This window comes from Dipodomys spectabilis, unplaced genomic scaffold, assembly GCF_019054845.1.
Source record: "Dipodomys spectabilis isolate Male_0828 unplaced genomic scaffold, ASM1905484v1 ptg000119l, whole genome shotgun sequence".
NCBI lineage: Eukaryota > Metazoa > Chordata > Mammalia > Rodentia > Heteromyidae > Dipodomys > Dipodomys spectabilis.
In genome coordinates, this window is record NW_024870796.1 from 110,978 (window position 1) to 123,613 (window position 12,636).

General features: G+C 42.6%; 1 protein-coding gene across 1 annotated transcript; it reads left to right on the top strand.

The window, feature by feature from the left end:
- Positions 1-2,482: 2,482 nt before the first annotated feature.
- On the top strand, positions 2,483-12,008 carry Zfp62 (ZFP62 zinc finger protein). Its single transcript, XM_042688936.1, has 2 exons — positions 2,483-2,537; positions 8,479-12,008. Coding segments are annotated over exons 1-2 (2,775 nt in total). The 5' UTR covers positions 2,483-2,536; the 3' UTR covers positions 11,253-12,008.
- Positions 12,009-12,636: the final 628 nt, after the last annotated feature.

A 12,636-nucleotide genomic window follows, 5' to 3' on the forward strand; every position in this document is an offset into this window, starting at 1 on the left:
ATCCATGTGCTATCTCAGGGTATTTGTTTTTCTGCTTGTTTATTTCTTTGTACATGAAGTCTTTCTATTATTCCAGTTGTTGTTTGTACATAAGAAACTCTTCCATTGTGTTAATCCTGAAACTATGTACCTTACAAAATTCTCTTATCATTTATTCTAGCTTTGCAAGTTAACTCTCTTTGGATTTATGAAAATAAAACTGTATTATCTTAAAATAGTATAGTTATACCCATTTTCCAGTGTTTATATCCTACTGTTTTATTTTGTTGTTTTGTTTTCATCCAGCTGCAATGGGAGATAATGGTAGTGATGGTTAATGTCATTTTCATGTTCTTTGTTTTTAATGTTTCTCCAATTAATCTTCTTAGTGCTCTTAATTCCCTATTGTTCATATTTAAAACTGGCAAAAATGTTTGCTGGTGCAGTACTTCCTGCGTTGCTAGAGGTTCCCAGCTGGAACAAGGAGGACTTGGTTTGAGGCAGGATAGATAAGGGAAATGAGGCATGGGAAACAGGGACCAAGAATTCAGAGATAAACATTGTATTAATGAACAGCTTGATTAAAAGCACACAAACACTGTTTTCTTTGTATTATACTCCCTAAGCTGCAACATTTAGTTTCAACAAAACACAACTCTTTTCCTCTGACATTGCTCAAATGACCACCATTCTTAGGAAAGGAAAGTAAGAATAGCTTAAAGAGAAAGACACTTATCCTTGGTGTGTGTGTGTGTGTGTGAGAGAGAGAGAGAGAGAGAGAGAAAGAGAGAGAGAGAGAGAGAACTGGTAAAAACTCCTTTGATCATGAAAGTGTAGAGGAAAACATCTCAAAACTTCTTAAAAAGGACATCTGGTTAAAAATCCCACTTTATTAAAGAGAGGCTTATCTTTGCCATTATGCCCTCAAATTTAGTAAACAGATCAATCTTAGAATCCTTGGGCACAATTAATAAAATAGTATAACAGCAACAGTGATTTAAAATAAAATAGGTGTCCAAAACAAGGGTGTGTGTGTGTGTGTGTGTGTGTGTGTGTGTGTGTGTGTGTGTGTGTGTGTGACTCTTCTTAAAGCAAACTGAAGGCAAACTTCTGATCCCTTTTCTCAACACCAATCACCCTTGATGGTGTTATACTGGAATTCAGGGACCTCCAGAGACCACGATCAATGTAAGCAACAAAGAGCTGGTTCATTGCAAGCTCGAGCTTGGTCCTCCGCGCACACAGTAACCGGTGATGCTAAGAGGCCCTGAGCATAGAATCAGCGCAGTTTTTATAGTATTGAACAACTTTAAGGAATTTTTACATAAGAAATTACATGATTGGTTAACATTTAAAGCAAGCTAAGCTGGGCAAATATGATTGGTTGACCTTTACAGAAAAATGTCCTTGGTCCATAGCTTGACCGAAAACGGTTATGAGTCACACCTGGACCAACAGAATGCATGGCATGTCTCGCCCTGGGCTCTGAAGTACCAGTTGGTCAGAAACTCTTAGTCCTAGGTGGCTGGGGGGCAACACCACTTGGTGGCTAACACCTGCCTTAAGCAAACGCCATCTATGGCTCCAAGAATTGTGCATGGCTTTCTGTCATAAATTCCTAGCATTGGGGCTAAAGTGGGTCACGAGTCAAGAACTGAGATGGAGTGTTAAACAAAAACTGAGTTGCTTAGGTTTCTCAAAACATTATATTTCTTCCCTAGGGCCTTACTGCCTGGGCGTTGCAGCTGTGGGGGATAATTCTGAGGACTTTGTGCCGTTGGTCAGGGCTGTAAACCCTTTGAAGTCTTTTACTAAGCAACTCTAGGCTCCCAGGCTGACATTCCACTACTGAGTAACTAAAACCAGTCACAGTTAAAATCATACAAAAACCATAAAATCATCTAGCACAAAGCAATTCGTACAGAAGCAAAAACAAGCGGTTAGTAATCATAACTTCTAATTTCTATTTCATTAAGCATTAATGTTACTCCATGCCTTTTAATAAATTCATTCAGGGGTGCTTGCCTACTTTGATGAGGGCAGTCCAGTTTTCTGCCTCTTTCACTCCACTCCTCAAGGTTTTAGCAGAGTTTTTAGCAAGCAAAGATACAGAAGCGAAAATGGCTGTTAGGTGCTGTCTATATATTTTTATGTTCTTCAATGGAAAAACACCCATGTCTGGGTTGTGTACTTTGGAGACTTCCAGCACTACCTCCAAGGAACATCCTCTGATTTAACTCAGTAACCAACTGTGTGTGTTGAGATACGCAGACAGTTAAGCATTAAGGCTCCCTACCCGTCCAGGAGAACAGGAGCCAGCCCGTAGTTCCAGCATGCACCGCGCCAATAGGACGAACTTCCCACCCTGGGCCAGCGGCGGGTCACGTGTCCGAAACTAGGCCAGGCCAACGAGAGTCAGTCCTCCAGCGTCCTAGAGAGGACTCGGAAGTGCCCTGCCGGGGTGGGGGGGGTGGGGGCTCCGGCGCGGGTCCTTCCGGTCGGGCCGTCCGCGCTTTTGTCCCGCCCGGCGGCCGGGCTCCGCGGCGCCGCCACCGCCAGTACGTGAGTCCGGGGCCGCCCGCGCGCCCTCGGCCCCCCACCCCTGCCCGCCACGCCCTTCCCCTTCTGGCCGGGTTCCCTCGGGGTTCGGGCGGGAACTGGGGAGCAAGCGTGTCCTCCCTACGCACATGTCCGGGAGGCGCGTTCCGGGGTGCGGGGGGAGGGGGGAGGGGAGACCGAGGCCCACGGGCCGGGGACCCCCCCACCCCCCAAGTCCCGCTGCCCGAGCGGGCCGGGGGCGCGTGAGGGCTGCCCGGGCCCCTCCGCGGCTGTCTGCTGGCCTTTCGGGTGCGGAAGTGGTGGTGGGGGGGTAGAACCCCGAATATTAGCACCTTACCCTCCCCCAGCTCCATCCCCCCCCCCCGGCCGGTTCTGATGGAATGGGAGCCTCGGGGCTGTCGGGGCTGGGGGGGGGGAGTTGGTGTTGGATGGGGGCGCTTACTCGGGTCCTGCCCTTGGTGTGGGGGTGCTCACCTGTGTACAGACAATCAGGGGCGTCTGGAGGGGGCCGCCCCCCCCCCCCCCCCGGCCTGCGGAGACGGTCCCCGCTAGCTAGGTGCCGGGTGCAGAGTGGAAGAAAGTTGAGCAGCCGGTGGACGGGGCCCGGGTGTGTTTGCTGTGAGACGCGTAGACCTAAGCGCCAGAGGACTCGCTGCTTTTTTTGGAAACCTGTTGGGTTCCCCCCCCCACCCTTTTTTTTTTTTTTTACAATTATGTTTTGGACATGTAATACGTTCTTCGGAAGGTTCTGCATATTAAAATATACGAAAAGTTGGTGGAAAGAATTTTTCTCTTGTCGATTTCCTAGGCTCTGTTTATTCTTAGGTCAACACATGTAGGCTGACTGGAGTGTATCCTTCCAGAATTTCTTTATTCAAATACTGGGAGATCTAAATGGAATTAGTCCATTCCTTCTCCCCCCCCTCCTCCCCTCCCCCTTTCAGACATGTGGTCCTCAGTCTGCCTTTGATTAATCTGTTTCGCAGATCTCTACATATCAGAAGTTGTGGTATTGGATTGGCCATTGTTTTGGCATTTGGGCTATAACCCAAGTTTTTTTTTTTAAGCCATGTTAGGAAACATTTGGATTGTTTCCAGTTTCTTTGTTACCTTGAACAATGACACATTGAATAACATTGTGTAAGCATTTTTAAAGAAAGGATCTAATAAAACAATTTTTGTTTTTACATGAACTCAGCCAGTCTCTGACACATTGTTACATATACCAACTTCTTATTATAATCACATACAGTCTTTAAGGAATAAATAAAACTAAGTTAAAAACTTATTCTTTTCCAACTGAGACTTGTTTTTATGATGTTTGATCATACTCTGACCAAATAGTCATTGTTTCAATGACTTTTCTCAAGCCAATCTCTGCCCCTTCAGGAAAATTTCTCAGCTGGCCTTTCAGAATCTTCTTTACTCACCTTAATTTTCTGGGTGACTAGAAATCTTTTATCCACTACCATGTATGTGTGTTATATATATATATATATATATATATATATATATATATATTTTTTTTTTTTTTTTTTTTTTTTTTTTTTTGTCGGTCATGGGGCTTGAACTCTGGGCTTGGGTGCTGTCCCTCAGCTCTTCAGCCCAAGGCGAGCGCTCTCTGCTTGAGCCACAGAGCCATTTCTGGTTTTCTAATGGTTTATTGGAGATAAGAGTCTCATGGACTTTCCTGCCCGGGCTGGCTTTGAACCTTGATCCTCAGATCTCAGCCTCCTGAGTAGCTAGGATTACAGGCGTGAGCTATCGGTGCCCGGCAATAGAATCTATTTCTGTTAGCCATTTACATACAGTCCTGATATTCATAAAATAATCTCAAAACAAACCATAGACTTTTTTTGTCTGTAGATCAGTTCTCTTCCTCCATAGGCCCATGATATAAACCCATTAAGGTTGTCTTGGGGAATATGGTTGGATGCCAGCATGTTGCACCTGTTTCTTGTTGCATTGTGAATAGAGATTTTCAGCCAGAGTGAGCCATAATTACTCTCTCTTGAGTTGTCTAAACTCTTTAAAAAACAGTGATCCTCTCTGGAGTAGAGACAGGAATTAAGTGAAGGTTCTTAACTGTCCGAGTGTACTTTTACAGGCAATGATAGTAGAATGTGAATAAGCACAGAAATGCCCAGAGGTTGTGGATCATATATCAATTATAAGGAATGGAGAAAATTCTGTGCCAGACTTTGGACTGATACAAACAAGCTGTTAGGGTTAAGGACTCTTGAAGACTTGATTTCCATGTAGCCCTTAAGACTTAAGGGAAATTTAAATCTTTCTGGCTCTTTTGAGAGTTGTGATTTTGGAATGATTCCATTTCCTGTGTCATAGGGGGTGCATGACAGCCACATCATCAGTTTTCTAGACTGGTTTGTAGTAACTTCCTCCAGAAATTCCTGTCTTGTTTTTGTCTCTTCTCAATTCATTTTCCTACTGCTGCTAATATGAGTGATACTTCAAGAAATTTTTCTTATGTAAAAAACACAGCAAAGTAGAAGAGTATAATGGACTTCCAGATACCCATCACTCAAGCTTCAACAATTTCAAGACACTGATACACATTTTTCATCATATCTTTTTTTTTTTTTTGGTTGAAGTATTTTAACGTAAATTCCAGACATCATGCTATTTCACCTTAGCATACTTCATTTGGCACTTAAAGATACTTCTAACAACTACAATACCATTGTCACATTATCCTAAATTAACTCCAATTCCTTGATACTATCTTTTTTATAGAAATATTTATGGCAAACTGTATAATAAAGCATTACATTACAAAAGCACACTGAGCTCAATAAGTACCCTGTTAAAATGAAGCCTTATCATGACTCTAAAACCTATTCTTGATACATCTCATAGCAGTTGGCAAACTACTGGGCCTGTTTCTGTTTCTGTATAGCTTATAAGCTTAAATATCTTCCAAGATACTTAAAAATAATAAGCAGCAGTCCTAAATGGCTCACAAAGACTAAAATATTTATTGTTTGACCCTTCATAGAAAATGATGGCTAACACCTAACAATAAAATAAATGAAATTATTTAACTATAAAAGCAGCACATTCACCACTGCTTTGCCTAAAGATCTCACATCACATCAGGACCCCTTAGATGTGACACGGGTGCCCTCATGACTGCCTGGCTAGCTAAATTCACTAGTCCAGATGTCATAAGGGTGGTGAGCATTAGCTGCTTTACATCTGCTCTTCCCTCTTAAGGAATGCCCACTCCTGTAGTCCCAAAACTCTTTCTAATCCTTCCTGCCCAGAGTCTAGCCCTACCCCCTTCCCTTATCAGTGTTTGGTGTTTGCCTCTGTCATTTTTTTTTTTTTTAAATCACATTTTGTGTTTTCATGACACTCCTAGTCTTCAGGCTCCTTGAAAGGCTAGGCCTTGTCTAATCTCCTAATCCTAGACTAGTGTAGGGCCTGAGGGGGGAAAAAACAAGTCTAATCAAATCAAAACCTAACTTTCTTCTGTAATACCTGCAAGGATACCAGGAATTAGTATTTATAAGGCTGAGTATTATGTTTCATTCTCTTGATTGCCTTTATATGCTAATAACAATTATGCCAGTGCTGTTTTGGGTTGTTCTGCCTGTTTTTGATTGAATTGTACCAAGAGATGGAACTCTGTGCCCCTCCCCAAACAGAATATTAAGTTGTGCCACAACTGGGAGACTTTTGATTTCTGATTAGGATCAAGAGGGAAGAAGTGAAAATTAATAATTTCATGCAGATTAGCCAATCAGCAGCCAATCAAACAGTCCCAAAGGATAGGAGGGAACTAAGAATTAGGGTAGGTATCACGGCCCAGGCCAGCAGTCCCAACTACTTGCGAGGCAGAGGCAAGTTAGAGGCCAGCCCGGGCAAAAGCAATGAGATACTGTTTCAAACACAAAAATGGCCAGGAGTATTGCTGAAGTGGTAGAGCAATTGCCTAGCATTTGCAAGGATCTGGGTTCACTCCCCAGCACCACAAAAATTAAATAATAGAATTAGCAAGGCAAAGGGAAATGACAGCTGAGGATCAATGAGTACAGGGGCAGTGAGGTGAGTGAGCATAGCCAATTTCATGTTTTTGTGTCCAGAGAATCTTTTTAAGTGGCAGGATACAGAATACTTGACTTTGGTTTTTCTGGGGTGTGTGCATATGTGTACACACCGTGCTATATACAAAATACCACAATCTAGGTAATTGTTACAAATTGTTTTAAGACAAATTTATTTCTCACAGTTCTAGAAGCTGAGAAGTACAAGATAAAGGCTTTGCTATCTAGCAAGGGCCTTTCAAGTGTCATTCTCCTGTGGTGGAAACATCACATGGTAGAACCACAAAGGGAGAGAGCAGAACTTCCATGATAATGGCATTGATAGATTCATCACAAAGGCACAGCCTTCATGGCCTTATCGCTTCAATACTCTGATAAATAATAAAATAAAGAATCATAGCATAGTGCTCATCAAAGAACATTGTTTTTAGTGTTTTTACATTTGTTACTTAATAACAACCCTATTGATTTCATTTTGTAAATGGGGAAACTGCTGTACAAAGAGGTCAATTAGTAGCTAGATAATATTTGAACCTAGGCAGGATTTCAGTCATCCCTTGGTGTCTCCAAGAGATTTGTTCTGGGATCCATCCCACAAATATCAAAATCTGCTGCACTTGCCAATATAAAATGGTAGAGTAGTTGTGTGTTAACTTACGCATATCTAGAAGGTACGCATCTCTCTAAATTGCTTACAATGCCTAAAACAGTTTAAATACAGTGTAAATCTTTCTTACACTGTCTTGTTTAAGAATTCACCAGAAGAAAAAAAAAAGCTTGTACATGTTGAGTGTACGTGCAGTTTTTATTACTGTTGTTGTTTGTCAGTCATGAGGCCTAAACTTAGGGCCTGGGTGCTATCCCTGAGCTCTTTTGCTCAAGGCTAGTGCTAAACAACTTTGAGTCACAGCTCCACTTCCAGTTTTCTGGTGGTTAATTGGAGATAAGAGTCTCAAAGACTTTCCCACCCATGCTGGCTTCAAATTGTGATCCTCAGCTCTCAGCCTCCTGAGTAGCTGGGATTACATGTGTGAGCCAACAGCGCACAGCCAGTTTTGTTTTTATGGATATTTTGATCCATGGTTGGCTGGATTTTCAGATGCAAAGCCTTTGGATATGGAGGAACCAGTTATACTTCCTTTGCTTGATGATTTGTGTTTTTGCTTCTGATCTTTGATGTGCCCCATGATGAACCTGTTCATAAGTAGAAATAAAAGCTTATTCCTCAGCAGGCTGGAGCATCCCTTCCATTGGATTTCTTCCCTGACTAACCACTTTCCAGGGTGAGTGCTTTCCTTGAAGGGAAAGTCCAGGATACCAGCAGGTTTTTCTTTCTCATCTCTGCAGTGACTATCCTCATGATTTCATAACCACAACCATCTCCCAGACAACCTCTGCTCAGGTACTGATTTCTTCTTTGCTTGGTTACACTTGTCTTCTGCTGATTATGTATAACTTTATTCTTAATAAAACAAGTTATGACTAACTTTTGTCTAATTAGTCTTTCCCCTATACTTTAGATATTTTGTATGTTTGTTTGTTTTTACATGACAAAGTGATTTTTTTTTTTTAAACAACCTGATTGGTCCCCCGCATCATTTCAACCCATTTCAACTTGCCCTCATGCCAGGCTGTTATGCAAGAATAGAACTCTGGTGCATTAAAAATCCAAGACTCTAATATTTTAGCATCAATTCCACAGAGGCAAAAGTATTTTCATGTCCACCATTGTATCCCAAGTACTTAAAATTCTGTCATCACGTAGCATACAGTCAATAAATATTTGTCAAGTGTATGCGTGATTTTGATGTTATTTTCTCAGTTTTTTTTATCAACAAAGTAAACAAGTATCGTTTTCCTTTTCCTGGTTTAGTGTCACATTTGAAGACAGGCACTGAGGATGAGGAATCCACTTGTAAGAATGGAAGTGCAGACTTTCACTGGCCAAAAGCAGAAGGTCTTCACAAGGATCACATACAGAAATCTAAAACTGGTGGAATTTGCAATTGGGAGAGCAAGGTAGAGAAGGAGTCAGAAAAGCCAGAGTGGAAAAGGATGAAGGAAGACAAAACTACCATCAGGCAAAAGATTGGCACAGCCAAGAAGACAGCCCCTATAAAGACAGAGCAGGAAGACGAGGCATCTGAGAAAAACTTACACCTGAGCTCAAAGCATACCACACACCAGACAGCCCTGGCCGAACAGAAAAGCCGTGGTCAGGGACAATGCGTGGAGAACATTAATGGAAACTCTCACTCCAGTCTGCAGCGCAACGCCAGTGCTGTGAAGAAATCACATAACTGTGAGGAATGTGGGAAATCCTTTAAATACAATTCCCGCCTTGTTCAACACAAAATTATGCACACGGGGGAGAAGCGCTACGAGTGTGAGGACTGTGGGGGAACTTTCCGGAGCAGCTCCAGCCTCCGCGTCCACAAGCGGATCCATACTGGGGAGAAGCCCTACAAGTGTGAGGAGTGCGGGAAAGCCTACATGTCCTATTCCAGCCTTATCAATCACAAAAGCACCCACTCAGGGGAGAAGAACTGCAAGTGCGACGAGTGCGGGAAATCCTTCAATTACAGTTCCGTGCTGGACCAGCACAAAAGGATCCACACCGGGGAGAAGCCCTACGAGTGCGGGGAGTGTGGGAAGGCCTTCCGGAACAGTTCCGGACTCCGAGTCCACAAACGGATCCACACCGGGGAGAAGCCCTACGAATGTGACACCTGTGGGAAGACCTTCAGTAACAGCTCCGGCCTGAGGGTCCACAAAAGGATCCACACGGGCGAGAAGCCCTATGAATGCGACGAGTGTGGGAAGGCCTTCATTACCTGCAGAACACTTCTGAACCATAAAAGCATCCACTTTGGAGATAAACCTTATAAATGTGACGAGTGTGAGAAATCTTTTAATTACAGCTCTCTCCTCATTCAGCATAAAGTCATCCACACTGGAGAGAAACCTTACGAATGTGATGAATGTGGGAAGGCTTTCAGGAACAGTTCAGGCCTCATCGTGCATAAAAGGATCCACACAGGAGAGAAACCTTATAAGTGCGAGGTCTGTGGCAAAGCATTCAGCTACAGCTCAGGGCTGGCCGTCCATAAAAGCATTCACCCTGGGAAGAAAGCCCATGAGTGTAGGGAGTGTGGCAAATCCTTTAGTTATAACTCACTACTGCTTCAACACAGAACGATTCATACTGGCGAGAGACCTTTCGTATGTGATGTATGTGGGAAGACTTTCAGAAACAATTCAGGCCTCAAAGTCCACAGGAGGCTCCATACCGGGGAGAAACCCTATGAGTGCGATGTGTGTGGGAAAGCCTACATCTCACGATCGAGCCTTAAAAATCACAAAGGGATCCATCTAGGGGAGAAGCCCTACAAATGTAGCTATTGTGAGAAATCTTTCAACTACAGTTCTGCCCTTGAGCAGCATAAAAGGATTCACACAAGGGAGAAACCCTTTGGATGTGACGAGTGTGGAAAAGCCTTCAGAAACAATTCAGGCCTTAAAGTACATAAGCGTATCCACACTGGTGAGAGACCTTACAAATGTGAAGAATGTGGGAAAGCCTACATCTCACTCTCCAGCCTTATAAATCATAAAAGTGTACACCCTGGGGAGAAGCCCTTCAAGTGTGACGAGTGTGAGAAAGCTTTTGCCACACACCGAACCCTTCTCAACCACAAAAAGATTCATCTTGGGGAGAAGCCGTACAAATGTGATGTGTGTGAGAAATCTTTTAATTACACCTCACTCCTTTCTCAACACAAAAGAGTCCACACTAGAGAGAAACCGTATGAATGTGACAGGTGTGAAAAGGTCTTCCGAAACAACTCCAGCCTTAAAGTTCATAAGAGAATACACACTGGGGAGAAGCCCTATGAATGTGATGTGTGTGGGAAAGCCTATATCTCCCACTCAAGCCTTATTAACCATAAAAGTACCCACCCTGGCAAAACACCCTACACATGCGACGAATGTGGAAAAGCTTTCTTCTCAAGCAGAACTCTTATAAGCCATAAGAGAGTTCATCTTGGAGAGAAACCCTTTAAGTGTGTCGAGTGTGGGAAATCTTTCAGTTACAGCTCCCTCCTTTCTCAACACAAGAGGATCCACACGGGGGAGAAGCCCTTTGTCTGTGACTGGTGTGGGAAGGCCTTCAGGAACAGCTCCGGCCTCACAGTGCACAAGAGGATCCACACGGGTGAGAAGCCCTATGGGTGTGATGAGTGTGGGAAGGCATACATCTCACACTCAAGTCTTATCAATCATAAAAGTGTCCACTGTGGGAATCAGCCCTATAATTGTGAGTGTGGGAAATCCTTCAATTATAGATCTGTCCTGGATCAACACAAAAGGATCCACACTGGAAAGAAGCCATATCGATGCAATGAGTGTGGGAAGGCATTTAATATCAGATCCAATCTTACCAAACATAAAAGAATCCATATGGGAGAGGAATCTTCCAATATGGTGCATATGGGAAGTTACAGTGGCCCATCCCAGAAGAGAATCTATGAGGGAGGGAATGTTCTGGAAGGGACCAGGATGAGGATTCCCCTGTGGGAGGCAGAGCTTACTAATTCTCAAAGAACTCAAATGGAAGAAAAACCTTATGAATGTAAGAATTTCTGAGGTCCTTACTCATGGCTTGTAGTTTCCATAGTATAAATGAAATTCTAGATCACTATAATTCTGTGAGGCTTCTCAATCATAGCCAATAAGACGGCTCCAGTGTCAAGACAGCTAAGACATTTTGGAATATAAAGTAGTCCACACTGGGGATAAAAAGCCTATCACGAAGATGGAATATTTTTTTTAATTCTTAAATAACTAGACATTTTTGGACATAAAATATGCAGATGAGGAAAGGACTTCATTTATAGATCACAGTCACCATCATAAAATTCCTATTTGGATAAATTGTGTTAGTAGAAATGTAGGAAAATTCGGGCATAGCTTTGAATCCTAATTTCACTTTGATCAGTGGGGGGAAAAGGCAAGTTCAGGGACAGAAAGGTTTCAGGGAGTATAAATGTGTTAGTGACCATGAATTATGATCATTGAATCAAAAATTGTATTTCCTTGTAAAAAAGCATAAACATTAACAGGAAGGAGAGACTCAAATTGCAAATTGATTAGAAGATACTGTTGTAATACACTTCATTGAATGGGTAAAACTTCTAGACTTTCAAATGAACCCCCTTAGTGGATGATAAATGTGTGATGTTTGAAAACATGAAAGGTTCAGCCTCAGAAAGGATTTATGTATCTTCAATAATGAACACATCTTCAACACAACTTTGCACCTTACAGAAAAAAAATTATTCAGGGATTCCTATCAAATAGGAATGTTGGGAAGAAGGCATTTTTATTACAAGGGCAACAAAAGAAAACAATAAACCCTAGCTCTCTGAGTAAACAGGAGGAGGAAAAATCTTGTTAAATGTTTTGGAATGTATTGTAAAGATTTCACACACTAAATGTGTATATTGTCTGTTGTAAAATGTGTTGTTCAGGGCTCACTCTTTGCCATGAAGCAAGGGAAAGTGGAACTCTAATAAAGAAGTTCGTTCCATGTATACAGGCTGTGACTTACTGCAGATGGAGAACTATACAGCCATTCATGTGTCATTGCTTTGTGGAGTAGCTTATGGCAGGTCGAAACCAAAGAGGACAGCAGGGCGCTCCTCACAGGGCTAGTAGCTCAGGTTTCACCACCTTAGCGATGATGTAATACCGCTACTGAGGCTGGATCATGACGTGGAGTGCACAGGCCACGGGACAGCAGTGACATGGAATATCATTGATAGTATAGAAGGGTTAGGTACCTCAAGTGGTAAAGAGTAGTCTCTCATGGATGAAATCACCTGTCCAAGAATACTGTAGGTGGAGCTTACCAATAGAGCCGGAATGCTAAGTGGTCTCTGGCTCCAGTATTTTTTTTAAATATGGTTATTGTGAAGGCGATGCACAGAGGGGTTTCAGTTACGGAAGTCAGGTAAAGAGCACATTTTGT